The sequence below is a fragment of the Nannobrachium achirus genome, assembly GCF_963921795.1.
Source record: "Nannobrachium achirus genome assembly, chromosome: 3".
NCBI lineage: Eukaryota > Metazoa > Chordata > Actinopteri > Myctophiformes > Myctophidae > Nannobrachium > Nannobrachium achirus.
Window position 1 is genome coordinate 24,320,061 of NC_137812.1, and position 24,574 is coordinate 24,344,634.

Sequence of the window (24,574 nt, forward strand, 5' to 3'; positions counted from 1 at the left end):
CAAATAAAATGGCAAAACACTTGATGATTTCAATTATATAGTTGTTAGTTTTATTTAAAACCATTAAAAATGTGTTTTCATAGAGATACCAATAAATAAGAGCTTAAAGCATACTCCGTTAGTAACATTTTAAAATGCAAGTCTAAACACGGAAAGGCCAAAAGAGCTTGTCTGGTGGCCTTCCTAATGGTTATCTTTAAGCTTAGGAACCGAGGTGTCGTTGAAAATATGGGCAATGTTCTATAACAACAATAGTAGCAACAACAAATACAAAAATGACAATACTGTATTATGATAATAAAATATGAATAGTGATGATGATAAAATGATGCGAATGTATCGTGCAGTATCTTTGGGTAGGTTGCTGTCATGTGAATGTGTAGTGTGCAGTACCTTTGGGTAGGTTGCTGTCATGTGAATGTGTAGTGTGCAGTACCTTTGGGTAGGTTGCTGTCATGTGAATGTGGAGTGTGCAGTACCTTTGGGTAGGTTGCTGTCATGTGAATGTGTAGTGTGCTGTACCTTTGGGTAGGTTGCTGTCATGTGAATGTGGAGTGTGCAGTACATTTGGGTAGGTTGCTGTCATGTGAATGTGTACTGTGCAGTACCTTTGGGTCGGTTGCTGTCATGTGAATGTGGAGTGTGCAGTACCTTTGGCTAGGTTGCTGTCATGTGAATGTGTAGTGTGCAGTACCGTTGGGTAGGTTGCTGTCCGACTGCGCAGACTGCATCGAGGGCCTTCGTCCCACGTTCTCCAGGTTGGCAGGCTGACTGCCACACCTGCCACAAATGTCATGTGTGTATAGATATATCATTTGGGAGGTGATAGGCATGTGTAGATAGATAGGCATTAGAGATGGGTACCTCCCGATACGATATGTATCACAATACTTGGGTCATAATACGATTTTATTATACTATCACGATATATTGCGATGCGATACAATACAATCCCTACGCTCCTTCAAAACCACCATAAAAGAGCACCTGTCTGCAATTTACAACTGGACCTAGACAATGGAAACAAGTCCTCAGGGCTTTCTGTGATATCCTTTTAGCATTACCGTATAACTGTATTGACTGCTTTAACTATTGAAAAATAGCAGATCTACAAGCTCACAGCAAGCTTGTAGATCTGCTATTTTTTTTAAATCGTGAAAATTAGAATTTTGACCCGATTCTATAAGTGTCTTTTGAATCCTTCTAAGATTTTTAGAAAAACCTATGTTTCTATAGGTCAGCAATCTGGCCGGCCATCGTCAAAGAAAAGGTCCTTTTCACTTAACTGGAGCTCAGTTAGTCTGTTCTTGAGAGACTACTATGTCAGTGAAGGACCCCCAAAATGATATTTATTTGGCAACAGACACCCATCTCAAAATATTTAGTTCCAGGGACCCCCCAGAAGCAGAATTTCAGTTACAAACGTTCGCTTTGAAAATACATGTATTCAAAGATTTTCACGACTTTTTCTAAAATAACAGATCTACAAGCTCGCAGCGCGGCACTCGGTGCCGCGCTGTGAGCTTGTATATCTGCTATTTTTCACTGGTTAAAGCATTCAATAATTCTAGGCCTATTAAGAAAGTATCCAATGGATAAATCGATCCACGCACCGGAGCAGCGGATTGGTCGGCATCTCCAGCCTATCGCAGTGCGCCGAGCTGAAGCTCAGTCTCTTGCTGCGCTCCGCCGGGCCCCGCTGCCCGCCCGCTCCGTTCCGGCTGTGTGCCACCGCCACGGCGTGGGCGTGGCGCTCGCTTATGACGCGCAGCGGGAGGGTCCGGGTGATGGGGTGGAACACCACCGCCCCCGACAGGTGGGAGATGGGCCGCCGGCCGCCCACGTGGAAGCGGATCAGAGCAGGCACGTTGTCGAAGCGGTCCTCCTCGAACTGGAACAGCTCCCGGGAGTAGCCCTGGGGAGCACACACACACTTAATTTGTATTTTTATTTAATTCTTACGGTAATCTGATTAGATAGTCAGGGCGACACAGAGGCAGACGTCAGAGCCAGAATCGGCAAGGCAAAGAGCTGTATTCATCCAACCAATGTTGTTTTTGACAGCAAATTTTGATTTAGTTTTAGTCATAGTCTTTTGAATAAAATGTAATTTAATTTTAGTCTTAATTTAGTCACCTGCAAAGTCTTAGTTTTAGTCTAATTTTAGTCGACTAAATATATTATACATTTTTAGGCGACTAAATCTACAGTTGATTTAGTCAACTAAAATGTATTTTGGCAGGCCTTGATGGCATCGTAATGACAGATTTTGCACTTGGTTGCGTGCTGAAAATAGCCGATCTACAAGCTCACAACGCGTTGCGCTGCGACGCGTTGTGAGCTTGTAGATCTGCTATTTTCAGCATGCAACACCTGAGAGCAACCAAACATAAAATGACTCTCTTCTCCACTAGTCCCTCCCTAACGTTTTCGTCTAGTTTTTATTTTGTTGACGAAATTGACAATATATTTAGTCTTAGTTTTAGTCATCACAGCTTAGTTTTTATTTTGTTTTTATTTACTTTTCATCAGTGAAAAAAACGCAGTCGACAAACATTTTTCGTCATAGTTTTAGTCAACGAAATCAACATCAACTCAAAACCATTTGGAGCTCTAAAGAAATCAGCCAGCGGACAAAGCTCAGACTCTTCAGCTCAAACATCAAATCAGTACCACTGTATGGATCAGAGACATGGAGGACAACAAAGATCACAACGATGAAGGTACAAACATTCATCAACAGCTGCCTGAGGAGGATCCTGAGCAATCCACTGGCCAGACACCATTAGCAATAACGATCTCTGGTCTACCACCAGTGGAGGAGGAGATTAAGAGAAGAAGGTGGGGATGGATCGGCCACACACTTAGGAATTCCCATTACCAGCATCACAAGACAAGCCCTTAGATGGAACCCGCAAGGCACAAGCAAGAGGGGAAGGCCAAAGAACACCTGGCGCAGGGACCTTGAGACTGACATCAAGCAGTGTGGACTGACATGAAAAGGAGCGATAGGCATAAGTAAGTAAGTACGGTAATCTGATTAACAATTAACAAGAGGTAGAGTCAAATACATAAAATAGAAATCCATTTCTAAAATATGTAGTTTAGTTACAGATGTAACTATATCTTTTATTGTGGCTACCAAATTGTTCCGTGTAGGTGTCATGGAAATGTACCAAGTCTGTCAGAGGCTGTCCAAAATAAGCAAAACATGTAGTGTAAAAATGTAAGAAATTACACCATTAAAATGCATGTATTTGACTATTTAACAAATGACAGTACATTTTGTATGTGTGGAAATGTCTTGGTGTTGTACAATTTCAACAATATTTCGAGTTAACTAGTTCATTTCTAGTTATTCGAGTTAACTCTGACCCGAGGTGGGAGGGGTCTAAAGCAGTGGTCTTCAAAAGGGGGTTCCTCAGAGTTACTACAGGGGGTCCTCCAAATCTTTGTGTGATAAAAACTTTTATTTTTTCTCCTTTTTTATATTCACCACTTGAACCCTAGCATCCATATTCGGAGAACTTTAGACAAAAATAGCAGATCTACAAGCTCACAACGCCCTGCAAGGCGTTGTGAGCTTGTAGATCGGCTATTCTCGGCAAAGAGGCATCCGTTAGCATCCGGCATCTGCGTGGAGAATTTATCTGCTCCAGCATAAACACAAGGTCTGCGCAGCATGCAGAAATCCTCTACTGGCATGAAACCGCTCCATTCCCATTGGAATACATTGGTGGAATGGGGAATCCACTCCCATAGGTACTTTGGTGTGACCATGAGTATTTCTGCATAGCAATATTTATACTTTTACTTAAGCAAAAGCACGCGAGTACTCTTTCCACCACTGCTACAAACCTTCTTGGGCCGTAGGACCACCCGGATGATCTTGAAGTGCATGGGCTCATCCCTCCAATAGCAGCTCAGGACGTAGTCCCCGGGGGCGGAGCTTGAGTCCCGGACCAGGAAGTCGCCGTCCCTCTCCAACAGAGACTCTGCTCCCTAGAGAGAAAGAGAAGCGTATCGTTTAATGCTAATTAAGGATCTGCCAAGCCCCGCCCTGCCTGCTTGCGATTGGCTGAATGCAAGAACGAGACACAAGAACAAGGACAATGCCCCCCCTCCCCCAAGTGGGTCGTTAAAAGATTGTCGTTCAGCTGCACACAACCTGGTGTAATAAATACCATGGGCCGTGGTATTGTCCATATGGCCTCAATATGTGTGTGTGCGTGTGTGTGTGTGTGTGTGTGTGTGTGTGTGTGTGTGTGTGTGTGAGAGAGAGAGAGTGAGAGAGAGGTTTGTGTTCTTGTACTTTGCTCCTCTTGAGAGAAAAATGTGAACAAAGCAGACAATGACTATTCGCAATACATGATAGTAGTATGTATTGCACACACTGTTACCCTCAGTATGTGTGTCTATGTGCATAATGCATTCTGTATATACAGTAGTTGATATTATCTCCATATTCTAAGTTCTTGTGTTTTTTCGTAAATCAACGCCCTGCTTGATTACACTACAGCATCACACGGAAGCAAAATATTAGCAGATCCATGAGCTTGAAAATGTTTTTTTGTTTTGTTTTTTTGAGCTTGTACTGTAGATCTGAATCCTGAAAAGTCAAAGTTTTAGACATTTTGGGTTTTGGTTTCCACCCGACAGAGTCGATATGTGTACTAACATTGTAGCACCCAAAAGTCCCTATACTTGGTACTACTGTGGATGCTGACGGTCAGGGATTAAAGCTCAGACGTGTGCTCAATACAACTGAAGTCCAAACGTGTCTGTTGAGTTCATAAATCATATTTATGCTCTGAATGAATAAACAAACAGTCAGCGTATACAGAACAAGCAGCCTTTCATGAACACAGTCAAAAAGCTGTTTGCCTCTCCCATCAGCAACACCTGTGCCTGTTGGGAGACCTTGTTAAATGCCTAGGCCTTGACCATGCCTTTCAGTGACGTCATCAATAAAGTAAGCAACATGGCTACAAGCGCACGACGCTTCGCAGCGGCTATTTTCAGCAAATTGGTCTAGAGGGGAAAAAGGAGCAGACCAAGTACAGAGAGTTTACTTAGTATTGATGGTTTAAGTGGTTAAATGTATGAAACTACACATTAACATCAATCCAACATAACACTGATGATAGGGATGTCAAACAACAAACAAGTCTTTGAAGCCATCTATGAAAAATATGAAAAAAAATCACACTCGTGTGAACTGAGCGGTGGTGTGTGTGTGTGTGTGTGTGTGTGTGTGTGTGTGTGTGTGTGTGTGTGTGTGTGTGTGCAACAGCGCCCCTCCCTTAACATGTGTGGTCAGAAAAGGTTACTGCAGGCTACAGACAGACAGACAGACAGACAGACACGGAGACAGACAGACAGACAGACCCACACACACGGCCACGTATAGGAGCGTTGTGACCACCGCTCAAAAAGAAGAAAAAAAGATATATAGGCCTATATACTGTATATTGTACACAATATATAATGGGGATCCCTGCTCTCTCAGCCAAGGGGTCCTTGGCCTGAAAGTCATTGAAACTACTGACATACTACAGACAATTTCAACATTCTGTTGTTGACAGGAGGAGACATATGAAAACCATGTCAACCTCCTGCCAGCTGTATACGTCACTAGCCAATTTAAAACGACAACAACATATTTTGTATGCTGGCTAGCTAGCTAGTTAATTAACAATTGTTTGGCTGGCGGTTTATGTCCTTTCCCAAGGCAGGAAGTTCACAAAGGCTGTGACGACGTTGAGTTGCACAGCTGTGTGCCGTCTGAAGCACTGAATTCATCTGTAGCCGTGGTTCCCAAAGAGGGACCCCCAGGGTCACCTGCATGATATGATGCCATGGTTCCCAAACCAAGAACCAAAAGAGAAATTAAGACGTTTGCCCGGACCCCAAACTAGTGAAAATTGTGGATCGACAAGCTCACAACGTGGTGCGAAGCTTGTAGATTAGCTATTTTCCCTACTTAAACATTTGTTTCCGAATTGATGGAATTTCTTACATTTTTGGTTATTTATTTATTACATTTAGAAAAAAAAATCAAAATGTCTTTTTAATTCATGATTTTATTTTTATTTGTGGGTGATAACAAAAGTGGAAAAAAATAAAGGGGGTATTTACTCGCGACCCATAAAGAATTGGTCTGCAACCCACATATGGGTCCCGACCCACTGTTTGGGAAACAGTGCTATAATGTAGTGAGTGAGTGTTGATGTGTGGAGCTCAAGCACCTCTCAGAGGCGGCTCAGAGGCCCGTGGTACCAGGCATGTACAGTACAACCCATTATTTTACGCTTTAGCTATTGAACAATAGCAGATCTACAGGCTTGTAGATCTGCTATTTTTGAAAAATCTCTGCAAACCTTTGAATATATCTTTTTAAAAGCGAACACTTATCACTCAAATAATCGCTTCTGGGGGGGTCTCTGATACTGTGATACATGATATTTCGAGATGGGGTCGGCAGCCATGCATTTTTCCAAAAACTTAGAAGGATTTAGAAGACATTTTTATAATCGGCTCAAAATATTTGTTACTATATTTACTATATATATTTAATATTTAATAATTTTTTAATGTACTCGGTGCCGCGCTGTGAGCTTGTATATCTGCTATATTTCAATAGCTTAATGGGATAATATAACAGTGAGTGTTGGGGTGTCACCTCTCTGCTCAGGGGCCCATGGTACCAGGCATGACTCCTCAGGTCGTCTGTGCTTGACTTCAGCTCCTCTTCCAGCTCCTTCTTCAGACTGTCCATGTCTTTGCGACCACCGAACACCTGTCACACACACGCACAAGTGCGCGCGCGCGCACACGCACACGCACACACACACACACACACACACACACACACACACACACACACACACACACACACACACACACACACACACACACACACACACACACACGGATACGGGACACAGCTGTAGCAGGTGTTTGTTTGGAGGGAGAGATGTACTGTAATGAAAGACAAACGCTGAGGAAGAAGGGAGCAGGGCTGGGCAATTAACTAACAAATAAATAATATCAAACCCCATATTTAGAACCAACAAGTGACTTCATTAATTAATCTTGCTCATGTAGGTTAATCAAATAAGTGAGAAACATGCTTACACGCGCTGTGAGCTTGTAGATCTGCAATTTATTATTGTTATTTTTTAATCCTTCATTATTATCATTAACCGAGGCAAACGTTTGAAATAATCATGATATTGATTTAAAGTCATACTGCCCACAGCCCTAGTATCTATCAGGTGTGTGTATGGAGTGAGAGATGTAATGAAGAAGAGGTAAATGGATTCAAGATAATAGACAGAGAAAGAGAAAGTTGACAAGTTGAGAAATAGCTAACAAAAGATAGCCAGAGAGATTATTAAGATATAGTTGGAGAGAGGAGAGAGAGATGGACAGACAAGAGAGATAAAATGAGTCTAGCCTCTTACCTTCAGCTGGCTGAGGTATGCGGCCACACTCCGCCTCTTGCTGCAAAACAACAACGCAAGGCCGTTTTAGACATTAGAACGCTAAAAAAACTCTCTCGGGGGGAATGGCAGATGACGCCATTGCCCGTTATCCCACCAAACAAGAACAAGGACCTGGCTGGGTGGATGAGGGCCGCTGCCAAGTGCCAATGCCAAGGTCTGCCTCTGTCATTATAACACCAGAGAGAAGCTGACACTCCTTTAATAGCCTGCATCCTTCCTTCCTTCCTCTCTCTCTCCTTCCCACTTCCTGCCCTCGTAGAGACAGAGCCCTCGAAAAACTATAAGGTACAGCCAGTGGTGGAAAAGGTATTCAAATATTTTACTTAAAGGGGAACTTCGACAGTTTTCAACCAAGGCTGTGTTTTTTTACATGTTCGAATATCATACTAGGGGATTACAAAAGCCTTTAAATAGTGGCGACTGGCGAACCACTCCTTTAAGTAAAAGTATCAATACTGCAATTCAGACTTACTCTGTTGGTATCGTATCAACCAGTTTCCCCGGGAATTTACTATAGAATTATGTGTGGGACACATCTGTTGAACAGCTGACATACAAGCTCACGTCGTGTCGCAGATGCAACCGTTGTGAGCTTGTAGATCACACTCGGCTGCGACGCCGTAACTGCCGCCCACCCTCTGCGCAATGCACGATGGGACTTAGAAACTAAAGTTTTTAAATCTGTGTGGACTGGACTGGCTGTTTGGTGACTGGGAAGGAGTAAGTCCATTTCTTATGTTACACTTATTGTAATCTGAGAACTCATTCGGCGAATGGGGGGGGCACCACCTCCTTTTTTGTGTAGAGACAGGAACTCTGTTTGGCTCCTCCCCTTTCATAGTCCACTTCCTCCTGGGTTCGTCTGTGTTTATTCCTACCGACAACAACACTACATGTTTAGGGCAGTGGTGCTGACACATTCATCTGTCCTGTAGTAACCGCTCCCCTAGGCTGTCTATCTTAACACAAATACATAAATACCCCCTGAATGATTTCCAAGGGCGGTCACTGGGAAAATTAGTTAATACAGCACCAAAACTTGACCACTTGACTTGTATCAAGCTCTTCACAAATGGCTGTTCTACAAGGTCACAGCAACGCCTTGTAGATTGTCTATTTTTGGCAAAATCTTGACACATTGAAAAGTGTTAGCCTCATGGCATAATTGCCTATGAGGTCAGTGGTTCCAGAACTTTTCAGGTCGAGACCCAAAATTGAGATAAGACGTTTGCCTGGGGTCCAAAATAGTGAAAACAGCAGATCTACAAGCTCACAGCTCAGCGAGCTTGTAGATCTGCTATTTTCACTACTTCTTATAGAAATTCTATAAAAATAAATCATGAAAAAGAAAATGCTTTTTGGGGACAGTTTTTTTGAAAATATTTTGAATAATAATACAAGAAGAAAAAAAAAAAAAGAAATGTAGGAAACAAAAAACAAAGGGACCCATACAAATCTGTCCGTGACCAACAAATGGGTCCCAACTCCCAACACAGTGTTTGCGATCCAGTAGCCTAAGTCATACATTAAGGTTTTCAGAAAAGTCATATTTATCAGCCATCATTTAGATCTGCCTACTCTGATAACACTGCTGATTCATCCTACCTTATTGACCATGTCCTCACTCCTCAGCCAATCATAATGCTTGTTAGTTACATTCCAAAATCAAGTCACCTCTTTGACTTGGGGCCAGCAACAGACGGTGATTTTGGAATGTAGCAAGCATCCTGATAGAGGCAGGATGACTCAGCACTCAGCAGCTTTGGGAGAGTAGAGTTAGTAGGCAGATATCACAATTTGGCCAAAATATGACTATTACGCTATGATGAGGCTAATGAAATGTTGCAATCATTTTTGAACATTTTCAACACAAATCTGAAGGGGTCCATAACGGCACAGATTATTGTCAGATCCGGGTCAACACAGCCAAATACATATCAATTTAGGGGTCCTTGATGTGAAAATATTTGAGAAGTTGAACCACATTATATATAATCCTGCAGTACTGAGCACACAAAAGTAGAAACAACTAAACGAAATGGTTCTCAAAGTGGGATCCAGGGACCCCCAGGGGTCCTTGGGGTTGGGGGGTAACAGGGGGTCCCCAGCAAAATAAATTAGTTAACATAGGGTCACAATCATTTTAACCACTTCAACTTAGTTTGGCTATTCAAAAATTGTGAACATTTGGGCAAACATAAACCTTTTTAAACTCAAATCTTTGCTTCTGGGGGTCCCTCCCTGGCACTAACTATTTCCAGAAGAGTGGGTGCATATCAATTTGGGGGTCCTTGACTTGAAAAAGCTTTGAGCTGCTGTTATAGACATTACACACACACGAACGTTAGCGAAACAAAAGGATGTGATGCACCACAGTCAGTCATAATACAGTATTACTAGTATGGCCCAGATCCAGCAAGATAAGACCTACAGTAGGGTTACAGAGTGAGCCATTCTGTGGAAGAGGCGTTGGCTGCACCTGGAAAACACACCTGTGCGTCAGCTTGTGAACATTACCTCAGCATGCTTTAAAACAAAACTGTGTCATTTGTTTCCACTGTGATATGAGTGTTCTTTTGTAGCAGTTTCACAACTAAAAACTCTAACAAAAATATGGTTTGATTATGAAAACAACCTGGAAAACAACTGTGTGACTTTAAACTGGGCCACATATCCAGAGTGTAGCTCTATTACAGGTGAACTGGCCCAAGACAAGTAGTAAAGAAGCATGCAGTCACCTAGATTATAGATTTTTAAATTATGGCCCATATAACTTTAGTTTAAATACTTTTTCCCAAGACATACATTTACTTGCTAGTCAAACCTAAACGCGACAACGTGCACAGACATGCCTCCACACATTAAAACACAAAGCAACTGTCAGTCCCATAGCTGCGATCAGAGATATAAATAACAGTTTATAACCTGTCAAAAGAAAAAGAAATCAAAGTTTTGCCAGATGTCCTTACCTGTCAGTCCCCGTCAAACAACCCTCGTCTCGCACATAGTTTGTTTGTATGTTATTTTTCTCTTTCCAGCGGTTTGGTTCGTCCCAGTTCACGATCTGACACACAAACACACGCAACAACAACAGCTGTATGTGTGTGTGGAGTGTGGAGTGTGTGTGACTGCTCGTCCCTCCCTCTCTCTCTCTCCCCGTCCCGTCCCGTCCCCGTCAGCCTCGCCTCGGTCGTGGACGAGTTCCCACAAGTTTCTCCCTCCTCCCCGAGTCTTCCCCTGTCTCCGCCCCGGGCCAGAAGCGCTGGAACGCGGCCTGCTATCTGCACTCTGCGGCGGCAGGCATTCCTCAGATACCGAACTCACCGCGGGGGGAGCGGTTGGTAGGAGGGGAGAGGAGGAGGGCTCACCTGTGTGAGTGTTTTACATTAAGTGTCAAGGGTCCACCCTGAACTCTCTGACTGACTGTGCACAATTTAACCAAATAGACCCGTTGGGGTTCCTTTGGTTCCATTTGTATGATGTCAAGAGTTACAGACTCGTACGGGTCGATTTAGAACCACCTGACGGAACCGTGAGAGGAGGACCCCCACCACGGCGTTATCGCAGACATTAGTGACCTTGTCAAACTCTGTGACCACAGAGGGCGCCGTTTTGCAATGCAACTTCGATGCTTCATGTCTTGCCTTTCCTTCTTTTTTTTTGCATCATGCCCCGTTCATTCATATGCCTACGTACGGTTCTTGTCGAGGAAAGCAACATCTACAAACCATTATTCTCGCCCGAGCAGGTACAGTTCCATACAAAAGGATGCTAAAAGGATAAATCCAAGAAAGCACTCCTGGGGGGCAACAGTCCGCCATTCCGAAACACCGCTATTCCGAAGCAGGGTTAGGGTTAGGTTTAGGGTTAGGGTTAGGGTTAGGGGTAGGGTTAGGGTTAGTTAGGGTTAGGGTTAGGGTAAGGGTTAGGGTTAGGGGTAGGGGTAGGGTTAGGGTTAGAAGTCAACGTTCGGAATAGCGGTGTTTCGGAAAGGCGGGCTACAGTTTGGACTCTTTTGGGGCCAGAATTGTCAGTTAGTTCGGATATCTAGTGTCATGTAGACTAGGTTCTACTGGCTTTACTGAGGCAACTGAAGGTTATTGCTCAACACTGCTCTTCTGCTGTCTCAAGGGTAAGGTGTTGTGCAAACAGCAGGCTAGGCTACGCACGCATGCTTGTCTGATCTACTCTGGCAGGACAGGAGGCATGAAATGAATACAGATGCTGTCGACTGGCTCTTTGTTAGATCAGTGACTGTGTGCTGTCTGTGTTATGTTCAGTGATGGATTACAACAACAACAACAGTGTCAGTGGCTCTCAAACCTTTTTATTAATTAAGGACCCCCCAAATGAATATGTATTGGGTCACAGACCACCCCACCACCTGGAAAATTGGAAATGTTAACTGAAAATATAACAAAAGAAAAAGATCTAGATATTATAGCTGATGTATTTAATACATCAGCAATGGTTCTCAAACCCCTCTAACCATGTTTAATTATTTGACTATTCAAAGCAGAGATAAAAACATAGCGCGTCTGCTGTGTGTCACTAGCCCATGAGCTTGTAGATCTGTTATTTTGAAAAAGCTTGAAGATGAAAAAAGAATGAAAGCTCATTTTTAAACAAAAAATCCTTGCTTCTGGGGGAGGGGGGTCCGCAGCCAAATAGCCTATCAATTTAGGGGTCCTTGACTTGGAAAAGTTTGAGAAGCATGCACTGGTGTAGGCCTATAGGCTATAGGGTTAAAGTGGTTAGACACATTTTGATTGATTGATGGATTGATTAATTAGATATTGGTCATAAATGTAAACAGCACAAAACACCGTCTGACATAAAGACTAGAAGGATATTCAGGCATTGACACTAAGGCTTGCCCACCTGCCCCTGGCAGGTAAATAAAACGTCAGGGCAGGTGGAGTTTGCTTTCAGGTTGCCCGACCGGGCAAGTGCTCATTTGAGAGGGGACACAAACATCTATAAACACAACACGAGATATCTGTCTAAACACCGGGACGTGGCCAGAGTGCTATGTCCTCTGGTCTGTGGAATGTAAAATAAGAGCACTGTTAACCTATAATGTGCTGATTTTACCGTGGCTACTGTGTGAAACCACAGACATATTCAATCATAGCTATACAGTGTAGGTATTTGGATTTGGAGGTATTGAGGTGTGACATTTGTTATCGCACAGGCCCAGAAAGTTGAAAATAGACCATTCATTGACAGTGCGCCTTATAGTCAGGTGCGCCTTATAGTCCAGAAAATACTGTAAGTGTTAAATTGAGCGGTAATTCAAATCTTACCTATCATTTTATAATGGACGATTTACTTTTCGGGGCAAGTGGGCATGACCTTAGGGCAAGTAGAACATACTTGCCTGATTTGCAAGTGCCTCTGAGACCTTAGTGTCATGTCTTGGCCATCTGGCCAGTGATGTATATCAGACCAGTTACCCATATATGGAGACCCCTGGTACCCATATATGGAGATCCATGTACTGTATATGGAGCTGTGAGAGCCCAAACATGCTTACTCAGTTATTATTCATTATGTGAAAGTCCTATGACGTCTATGACATCAGATCATACATGCAATCCCTTTTATGCCCATACATGGAGATGTCTGTAGAACCAGCCACACAGATATGGGCTGTCTTGGCCATCTGTCTTGGCCATATATAGATTCTGTTAGTGTGGTATGTGGCCTCCATATACTGTATGGGCATTGAAGTCCTGTTAGATATGGGCTTAATATTGATAGCATCAGGGAACCCAATATATGGGCATATTAAGGGATTCTGTTAGTGTGGTTCCCCTGACATCACGGCGAAGTCAGAGCATGATGTCAGAGCGCAAACCCATAGACCTTACAAAAGTGTTCACGTCCGGACGGACGTCTACGGACAGGCTGTGCCGTTTCACATACAGTACCTTCGCAACTAACTCATTTTGCTGGGAACACCCTGGGGAAGGACCCCTGGGAGTCCCCGGACCCCACTTTGAGAACCAGTGTGCGATAGATGAGTGCTCAGAGATGGATTATGGAACAGACAGACAGGCCTTAAGCCTCTACACATCCCTAGACTCCTGATCCCGTTAAGCTAGCAGCCACAACCACATTTTACCACCAGAGATTTGTCTGAACTTGACTCTTTTTGAGAGAGGACACAGCCTTGCCTGTTGTTGTCACAGTCGATAGTAGATCTGAGATTAGAGAGATGTAGCCTATGGAATTTTAATGTTATCCGGATTCTTTTAAACAGCAATGAATTGTGGAATGGGTTTGACTGTACCTGAACCTTTATATAGGCCTGCCGTTGCTGTCACACAAAAACCTCTTATCTCCATATTTTAACGTTTTGTGTCTTTTTTTTATAAATTAATGCCCCACTTGATCATACTACCACATCACACAAAAGTAGCAGATCTACAAGCTCGGAACACAGTGCTTGTAGATCTGCTACTTTTGCTACTTCTAAATTTGAATCCTGAAAATTTACAATTTGGGACCTTGTACATTTTCACCCAACGGACACAATATAGATTTTTTAAAACAATGAAATGCGCAATGGGGTGTATCTGAACTTAATACAGAGCCATAGGCCTCTAATTTGTAATATAAACCTAATAAGACCAGGAGGACATTTGTGTTTCTGACTTTTTCAGGGTTTTATTTTCTTTCTTTCTTTTTTTAGAAGAAGCGGCGCATAAGCAGTCAAAGTACGCAGAACGTAGGCCATAGGGCCTAGTACCTCCAAGAGACAAATTAAAAGCTACCGTTACTGTGGATGAGATGGCCATTATCATTATGCTGTTTGGTTGGTAAAAGTATGAGATGACACAAAGTTCTGCCGTGGGGAAATACATTATTTATAGCCTTATTATTACCTACGAACATTTCATACCAAGTTCACATGCTTTGACTATATACAAGCCAGAGTTGTAAGTAGCGTTGGGGGCACTGGTTAATGATATTAAAGCCACAAAGCAACACATGTAGAGCCATTGAGAAAAGCTCTGCATAATGAGGGATAGTGTGAGGATATCGTCTCTGTCGGGTGGAAACCTCGTATGTCCAGAAAAATGTTACTTTTCAGGATTCTAATTAAAAGATGGCAAAAGTAGCAGATCTACAAGCTTGTGGACCTGATACTTTTGTGTGACACAGCTGTAGTAGGCCTATGACCTGAAGAAGAAAAAAAACATCAATCATGAAAGGGGAGGTAAATGTAATTTCCCCATCTCTTTGTTGCCTATAGTTTTCTGTATAACTTTTTTATTATAATTGAATACATTGGACCTAGGGTTGTTCGATTAATCGATTTTTAATCGTAACCCGGTTTTTTTCCTTTGGAAGATTTAAAAAAATGGAAATCGTAAAATCGATTTTCACTTTAATTAGGGAACTTCTTACTCATTGGAGCCTTGCACGCGCAAAAAGTACACAGCCCCGTCCTCCTAAAGCAGGACGACAAGGTCCGACACCAAATTAATAGACTACTACTTTCTATCTGATGTGTAATTTCTTTGATGCGCGTTTAGCGCACGTCAGACTGAGCAGAGTTCACCACCGCACACTGCGCTCACTCGCGATGGTTCAAGCAGCAAACAGAACAAAACGCTGCTGAGCTGGTAAACTTACTTACTTGTTGTAGTTTGAAAGAAGCTTATTAATTCTGTGTTACCCACCTACTGACTGTAGTCTCCTACTGTCCCTGTCACTGTGTTAATTTTGCGTCGGGAAGCGAAGCGCTTCGCCTCCGTTTACAATCAGTCAACATCTCCGTGCATGAGTGGTGCAGGGCAGGGGCGTAGCCAGGAATTACATTTTGGTAGGCGAAATGCCTACCAAAATGCCTCACCAGTCTCCAAGAGCTGGCTTGTTTTGGCTGTTTTGTCACTCACTATTGATAATGAAACACTAAGGACGCTAAGTTGTATGTGATTGTTGCACAACTAAAGTTATTATTATTAATACCCTTATTGTTTTATTGCATTTTGCTATTTGGCTATATAAAAAAAATCAAAAAATGAAACAATAATGAAAAAAAAAATCATTTCCTTGCATTTTTTTAATGAAAACAAAATAGTTGAAACAATGTATTATTCTTTTAACAAAAAATCGAAATCGAAATCGAAAATCGGGATTTCAGAGAAAATAATCGAGATTTTATTTTTTGGCCATATCGAACAACCCTAATTGGACCATAAAGGGAAAAGTGTTATCCTTTTGACTGTACCTTTTGCTGTTTACATTTCTGACTAATAAGTATTCAGTCAATCAATCAATCAATCAATCAATCAATCAATCAAGTACTATGGCATTCATTTTAACACCAAGTTAAGTTCAAATCTGGAGATAAGAGGTTTTTCTGCCTGATAGTATTCAAACTCTGTGACTCTCTATAATCCCACACTTTCTTCAGACTAGACCCGAGCTTGGAGGTCTGCTATTTTCGATATTTCCACCAAAAGGGCCACATTTCAGCCCCTGCCTCTCTAACATTCCTCTGCACGTCCCTGGTACCCACCTGCGTTTGTTGTCCTGACTGTGATGGTCCGCTGTTGTTCCAGACACACTACTACTGAGGTCCTCGTCCAGGGGGCGGAGCTGCGAGCAGGAGGCGGAGACTGATGCTGTGCTTTTGTCAGAAGTGAGTCGTAGGCGGGGCATGAGGCTTTGGCGGAACGCGTCCTTCCTGGACCTCACCTGTACAGGAAACCATGCAGACAGACAATCAGACAGTCTGTTTACAGCGGGTGTGTGCACTGTGCAGTGGTGTGAACAGGGGCGTCACAAGGGGTAGGAAAGTGGGACTGAGTTACCAGGGCCCAAGGCGGAGGGGCCCTTGTAACTTTAGCTATTGAAAAATAGCAGATATACAAGCTCACAGCGCGGCACTCTGCGAGCTTGTAGATCTGCTATTTTTGAAAAGTCGTGAAAATGTGCGCAAATCTTTGAATATATGTATTTTTTAAGTGAACATTTGTAACTCAAATTTTGCTTCTGGGGGGTCCCTGGAACTAAATATTTTGAGATGGGGGGGGTCCTTCACATGAAAAAGTTTGAGCATCACTGACATGGAAACATAGGTTTCTTGGCACACATTTTCACGATTTTTCAAAAATAGCAGATCTACAAGCTCGCAGCGCGGCACTCGGTGCCGCGCTGTGAGCTTGTATATCTGCTATTTTTCAATCGTTAACATTCATGGGGGGCCCGCAGTGAATCCTTGTACCCAGGGCCCAGAATTTGGTGTGACGCCCCTGGGTGTGAAGTAACTAATGCATTTACTCAAGTACTGTACTTAAGTGCAGCTTTGAGGTACTTTTACTTTACTGGAGTATCAGCAATTTCCAAATACTTCAAATTACTTCTACTCCACTACACCTCGGATCCAGATATTGTACTTTTACTCCGCTACATTTATTTGAAAACTTTAGTTACTAGTTACTCTGTAGATTGATAATTATCACAAACCATACATTAACCGCTTCAGCCCTATATACTGTACATTTCTGCCAATTGAAAATAGCCGATCTACAAGCTCGCAAAGTGTTGCGATGTGACGCAATGTGAGCTTGTAGATCGGCTATTTTCAAATGTATAACAATCGCTTGAAAATAGCAGATCTACAAGCTCACAATGCATTGCATCGTGACACATTGTGAGCTTGTAGACCGGCTATTTTCAAATGGCCAAAATGTATATAGGGTTGAAGTGGTTCATGTATGTTGTGTAATTTGTAACTCAAGTTTTCAAGTACTGTAAATGTAGTGGAGTAAAAAGGTCCCAGTGGTCCTTGAGGAGGGTTCAGGGGGTCCCCAGACCCTAGCCAAACTAGTTGTGTAATGTAACAGTAATTCAATTAGTCTGAAACTATTACAATACATAAAACTATATGTTTCAGTATAACTACTCTACTATGAAACCAATGTTTGAAATTAAAACATGTTGGTGTTTTGATATGAAAAAGAGTGTTATTCCAGTGGTGTGTGTGTGTGGTCTCACCAGGTCCATGGAGGAGCCCAAGGAGTACTTCCTGGTCACCCTGCGCTCCAGCGTTCCACCTGAGCCCCCCAAAGGACCAAGACACAAAGACACCGTGAGTTCTACAACACTGAGCCCCCCAAAGGACCAAGACACAAAGACACCGTGAGTTCTACAACACTGCTTGTTCAATGGCGTTCACAACATTCTTGCATTTTACCCACAAAATACTTCAAGTGTGCCAACCAAACCTCGGTTATATAACTTTTATTTTATCCATTTAAAGCCCTATTTTACAGCGTGTTGCGTCCTGACACATTGTCAGCTTGTACAGTAAATGTGATATAAAAAAGAGTGGTTACATTGGATTATGACATTGACCTTTGACCTTCTCAACCCAAAAGCAAGTACTGTTTATCCAGACAGCCTACTGATCATTCCCCATTTCCCAACCATTCTCAAGTCATTTTGTTCACAGACAGACAGACAGACAGACAGACAGACAGACATGTTGTATTTTCTTTTTTAATTTTTATAGTCGGTGTGAACTCTGCCATCCACTTGACTTGTTATAGTACATAGTGACTGCTCAGTATGAATGAACCTAAATCAGGCCAATCATTTAGTTGATTCAGTCAATTTAGTCAGTTTCTTTTTGCTATATATATTTCTTTTTTTTTCTCCGTTGATATATAAAAAAAAATATATATCAGTATATATCAAAAAGATGTACTTCAGGATTATTAGATTAATCGTAAAGTAATCGATAGAATAATCATCGCACACGGAAGCCGCGGTTGTGTTCCTTTCTATGTCCCACCTCCCCTTGGAGATACAAGGCTTTCCAGACTGTGATGGGGAGAGACAAAACAAATGGCGGAACGGAGCGAGCAGCCAGGCACCCAGGCTAGGCAAAAAGTACTTATTCTGCTCTCAGAAATAGAATTATATCACTTTTCATATGGCTGGGACAGCTTAGAGCAGCTTAGAGCCAGATTTAGAACACTATACGGCTTTTCAAAAATGAAACTAAGTTTAAACGTAAATCCCAGATCATGGATGATTCATGGAGTGTCATGAAGCCAGTACTACTAGCACACATCTGTTACATTTTCTACGAGAAATAGTGTTGAATGCTGAACACTTGGTCCCTCATTTAGGAGGAAAGATGTTTAATCTGTCCCGTCAGTGTGCCCCAAAGATGATAATGTACTGTGTGTGAACCACCTTTGATTAATGTAGGAATACAGTATATTCACCACCTCCCCGCCGGCATATACTGTATGTGTATGTGTGTGTGTCGTTGGTCATGTTTTCAAACTCACTTTGGGTGTGTGTAATCTGTGGGAGGTACAGTATGTGTCTCTGATGTCTTGCACTGTATAGGACTTTTATTATACAATCGCCTAATCGCAATTATTTTGTCATAATTGTCATAATCATTTCCACGTTGAAAAATGCTCATATATTTTTAAACATTTAAAAAAATAGTTGAAATAGTAGATCTACAAGCTCACAACGCGTTGCATCGCGACGTGTTGTGAGCTTGCAGATTGGCTATTTCCACTATCAATGTTCTATTTTAAGTATAGTAATTTCTTTGTATATTTAGGTTGACACACACTCACGCATGTGCCTGCACAAAATAAATCAACATCTTATCCTGTGTTTCTTAAACTGCGTCATATCTGCTATATGCAACTTCAAAGCCTAAAAGCCAAACAGAAATGTAATTAGTCAATGACAAAAACACAATTAAATCGTTAATCGCAATTATTTGTGTGACAACTAATCGTCATGTAAAATGTCACAAATGTGGTGACAGCCCTAGCACTGTACCAGAGGCAGGCAACAGAGACAGAGAGGTAGCACTGTACCAGGGGTAGGCAACAGAGACAGAGAGGTAGCCTGCACCTTTGGCTCTTGCCTAGAGGAAGCTTTTATGACCACAGTCAAAATACCAAGCACTCCTCTCCTACATACCATGTCAGAGCTCTGCTGTGGGTTACAGTTGCAGCTCAGAAAGGGGACAGAACAGCAGCTTGCTGAATATGCTGTGCTGTCTCTGCTATCACTGGCAGGCAGCCATCCTATGGTGGAGACCAAGCTCTCTATGTTAGGGGTTCCCAAACTTTTTTGTTTCAGGGAATGCCATTAATATTTTTTTTAATCCGAGGCACCCCTACATTATAATTTTCACTCCCAGCACCTTATATTTATAGCATATCGTCGTTGTCGGGTGGAAACCGTGTATGTCCAAAACCGTTCGTTTTGTATTTATCATCTATAAAATGTACTAAAATAGTGAAAACAGCAGATCTACAAGCACACAACGCCTCGCATCGTGAGGCGTTTTGTGCTTGTAGATCGGCTGTTTTCACTAGTTTTGTGCGACAGTCTTGTATGGTGAAGCAGGGCTTTGCTTTACCAAAAGACGTACACATTTTAAACTTGGAGATACGAGGTTTCTGCCTGACAGTGACGATATTTTAGTGATTATGTTGCAAGCAAAACGTTGAGATAATAGCCATTTTGGTTAGAACGGACTGAAAATAACTTTGAACATCAAGTTTAAAATGATACTAAATATTTTTTCAAGTGTCCAAATAAATTCCAAATATTATCAAATGATCTAGCGGCACCCCTGGACTGCCGTCACGGCACCCCAGGGTGCCCCGTCACCCACTTTGAAAACCCCTGCTCTATGTTACTGGTACTCTGCTGCAACTTCAGTTATCGTCACTGTCGGGCAGAAACCTCATATCTCCATATTTCAACTTTTTTGTGATGCCCCACTCGATCATACTACACTACAGCGTCACATAAAAGCATCAAAAGTAGCAGATCCATGAGCTCAATATGCGGTGTGGTCGATGGGAAAATCTCGATAGTCCAAGGTCCCATTAGTCCGAGTAAGGTTAGGGTTAGGGTTAGGTTTAGGGTTTTGGTTTAGGGTTAGCATTCACCAGCATGGGCAGGTTAGCATTCACCAGTGTGAATGGAAACCTCAAGCATTAGAGGCGAACATTATGAAAATAGCCGAACTACATGCTCACAACGCCTCGCACTGCGAGGCGTTGTGAGCATGTAGATCTGCTATTTTCACTATATTTATCTGTGGAACCGAGTCGCATTAAATGCAATTCCTACAATCCCAAGTGCTTGTCAGGGTGGGGGTCCCCAGTTAAAAAGGTTTGAGAACGCCTGACCTACAGTATTCACCAGCATTCACCAGCCAAGGACTAATGGGACCTCGGACTAATGACACATCGAAACAACGCTACGCGCCCGTGGTCGATCTGCTTCTTTTATCCAAAAAGTAACACTTACTTTTGGACATAATGAGGTTTCCAATCTGACAGAGACGTCATACATACTCCACCATACAGATTGATCAAGTTATGTTTTATTCACTCAAACAATTATTGTAGCTTATAGGATCTTTCTATATGTTGGTTTTCTTGTTTTCTATAGCCTTTTTCTATAGCGTTTTTGTTACTTCTTTCTAAGTGTGAGCTATTTTTTATTATGTTATTTTGAGCTTGTAGATCTGCTACTCTTGCTATTTTTGAATTTTGAATCCTGATGAGGTTTGCTCGCAACAGAGACGATGTTTGTTTGTGTGTGTGTGCGCGTGTGTGTGTGTGTGTATGTGTTACCAGCGTGTGGGTCCAGTCTCTGCCTGTGTCTGAGCAGCTGGCTGAGGATGGTGGCTCTGTGCGTGACGTCATCTATCCCTAGCTCCTTCAGTTCTCCATCACTCACACTGAGCAGGCCCTGGACACACACACACACACACACGCGCACGCACGCACGCACGCACGCACGCACGCACGCACGCACACATAATAATAATAAAAGGACGGATAGGAGAGTTGTTTTAACCTATTAACCTATAGCAGTGGTTCTCAAACTTAGGGTCAGGACCCCAAGTGGGGTCCCCAAATTATTTTGTGATTAGCTTAATGTAATTTATTTTTCTCACTCAACGGTAAACAAACCAACATACAGTATAAGTGTATACAGGGTATCTGCACATTTATAAAGTGACAACTTGAGGACTTTCAAGTTTTAATACCAAACTGGCCAAACTGTCAAATATTAAGTATTAAGTAAGCATTAGAGGCGAACATTGCGAAAATAGCCGATCTACATGCTCATGCATGTAGATCTGCTATTTTCACTATATTTATCTGTGGAAGTCGCATTAAATGTAATACCTACAATTCCAAGTGCTTGTCAGGTTGGGGGTCCCCAGTTAAAAAGGTTTGAGAACGCCTGACCTACAGTATTAACGCAGCTGCGAGCTTGTACATCTGCTTTTTCCCCCCCTTTTTAATAACCAACACACGAAATCTAAAATTGCACAGATTTTAGAGGTTTAAAAAGGAAGGCATAGAATGTAACATTTAAGAAGATATATTGCCTGGCAGGCAGACAGGGTAACACAAGGAACACGCGCGCACACACACACACACACACACACACACACACACACACACACACACTCCCGCACGCACACACACCTCCAGCCCATAGTATTCGCTCTCCAGTGTTTTGGTGTATTGGGGAAGGCCAATCTGTCTCAGCCACCAGGCAATGGAGCGATTACTCATGTCTGAAAGGAAAGACAAATTAGACACCGAAATTATACCAATTAGATAGTGAATGCAGGCAGACACGCACGCACGCACGCACGCACGCACGCACGCACGCACGCACGCACACACACACAGCAAACAAACATCCTCATCTATCACTGGACAGATGTACAACCTTTCACAAAGCAGAATTGTGTACACTACAGCAATGATTATAAAACTTTTTTTCCTTCATTTTAAGGACCCCCCCCCAGTTTGATATGCATTATTTAGACCACAGACCCCCTTATTTGACCCCCCAATCTACACTGTTAATTCCTCAGTGATCGTTTAACTCTGAGAGTGTGCAAAATGGAACCAAAACGGACCCGTTGGAACACTCTCAGAGTTTACAGACCCCGGCCGTATAAGGGTCAATCTTTTGACCCCTCCATGGTAGTCCGGCAGGCATGTGCACACATAGAGATCAAAGGGGGCTTGAGCCCCTGCCCTTTTATCCGTCTGTAAAAAGTGCCCTCTCCAGACCATGAATGTAGTTGTTACTGTGGTGAAAGAAATGCGAAATACCCTCTTTCCATGCCATACCTCCATGCCATACCTAAAGGCAGCATTCAAGAGAATTGCCTTGTCCAAACTCGAAAATAGCCGACCTCCAAGAGCTTGAAGGTCTGCTATTTTTGAGAATTTCACCGAAAAGCCCTTTAACAAATTTCAGCCCCTGCCTCTCTAACATTCTCTGCACGTCCCTGTAGTCCTGTCGGGTTCAAACCGTGGTTAAGAAGCAGTGGTAGTGGCAGCCAAACACAGAGCAGCTTGTATGATAATGATATCACCTGGAGTTGACATGCAGCAGCTATGTGGCACCTACCTGCTTATGGACAAGCACCTCCAGCAGAACCCTCACACTGTCTCTGTCCTCTCCCTCTCTCTCTCTCTCTCTCTCTCTCTCTCTCTCTCTCTCTCACTCTCTCTCCCCCCCTCTATTTCATGATGTCGTCTTCTTCTTCATCCTCTTCTTCTCCTCTCTCGATCTCCTCTCACTTCTTTTATTTAGCAGCTACTGTGCTAATATTCCCTGGTTTCTCTGTCCTCTCCTTCTCTCTCTCTCTCTCTCTCTCTCTCTCTCTCTCTCTCTCTCTCTCTCTCTCTCTGTCTCTCTCTCTCTCTCTCTCTCTCTCTCTCTCTCTCTCCCTCCCTATACTCCAGTCTTTCTCTCTGTTCTTCTCTGTCTGAGAGCACCACCACAAGTAAGGAGCCCGCTCCCCCTCAAACCTGTGGGGGTCAGCTCGTAAAAAGCCAATGAGAATATAGGCTACACCAGGCACGCACACACGGTGTCCCGGCGAAGCGACCAATCATAGCGGGATGGAATGCTGACACGGGACCACTGGGGAGGTGGAGAGAGCGAGTTGGGGCAAGATTCTCACATGCTATTGGGGTGGGCGTGTAAACACAAGGAGAGGAGAGGAGAAGAGAAGAGTCTCAGGAAGATGTCTGTATGTCAACAAGCGGATGTTGGAACGAGAACAGGGACAGTAGTTTGACTGTAACATTATCCGTTTGCCTACTGTGTGTGTGTGTGTGTGTGCGACGTGCGCCCGCACGTGCACGTTTGAGTGTGTCTGCTGTAGGCCTAATGTAGAGCAGTGGTTCCTTTAAGAAATCTTTTATGCCATATTTTCAAATATTACGTGAGAAAGAGACACATATTGTCTATATAGCAGAACAAGTTCGTAGTTCAGTCATTTTCACAATATTTATCTGTGGAAGCGAGTCAAACGAAAATGTAATGCCTCAACTCCTACAATTCCACGAGCGTGTCAGGGTCGGGGGATCTCTCTACAGTTCAAATAGGATTATTCTGGGGGTCCCCATTTCAAATATTATTTCGGGGGTCCCCATGTCAAATATGATTATTTTGGTGGGGTCCCCAGTTCAAATATGATTATTTTGGTGGGGTCCCCAGTTCAAATATGATTATTTTGGTGGGGTCCCCAGTTCAAATATTATTATTTTCGGGGGTCCCCAGTTCAAATATGATTATTTTGGTGGGGTCCCCAGTTGGTGGGGTCCCCAGTTCAAATATGATTATTTTGGTGGGGGCCCAGCCTGAAAAGGTTGAGAACCACTGCTAGAGAGTTATTCTGTTCCTGCAGTGAATCAATCCTGTGTATCAGACTGCCCCCTAGTGGTGAATACAGTATGGTATGGGAGCAGGTGAACACTCCTGAGTCAATGTAATGAGGAAGAAGTTAAACTATAAGTGCACTTTGACCTTCATGCCTTCTTCATACCTCTTTTTATTGTATTCTGTATCAATCATTAAATGCCTTTTGATGCTGTACGCAAAGTTTTGAATAGCCTTTGTGTGCATGTGATATACAAAAAGAAATCGACTATCTTATCTCTTTGAACCACTTTACAGTAAGCCTAAGGTGCGGTACTTCGTCACACGACAGTGTTGCATGGTGA

General features: G+C 42.8%; 1 protein-coding gene across 1 annotated transcript in view; it reads right to left on the reverse strand.

Moving 5' to 3' along the window:
- Positions 1 to 22,117, reverse strand: part of sh2d3a (SH2 domain containing 3A) — a gene marked incomplete at both ends in the record, with an annotated part of 38,032 nt that extends 15,915 nt beyond the window's left edge. The window contains 9 exons of the mRNA XM_080722458.1: positions 695 to 780; positions 1,614 to 1,915; positions 3,859 to 4,002; positions 6,683 to 6,799; positions 7,467 to 7,506; positions 16,042 to 16,220; positions 17,523 to 17,581; positions 21,161 to 21,278; positions 22,028 to 22,117. Of these exons, the coding sequence (XP_080578584.1) occupies positions 695 to 780; positions 1,614 to 1,915; positions 3,859 to 4,002; positions 6,683 to 6,799; positions 7,467 to 7,506; positions 16,042 to 16,220; positions 17,523 to 17,581; positions 21,161 to 21,278; positions 22,028 to 22,117 (1,135 nt within the window). The remainder of the gene's footprint in view (positions 1 to 694; positions 781 to 1,613; positions 1,916 to 3,858; positions 4,003 to 6,682; positions 6,800 to 7,466; positions 7,507 to 16,041; positions 16,221 to 17,522; positions 17,582 to 21,160; positions 21,279 to 22,027) is intronic.
- Between the last annotated feature and the right edge of the window lie 2,457 nt (positions 22,118 to 24,574).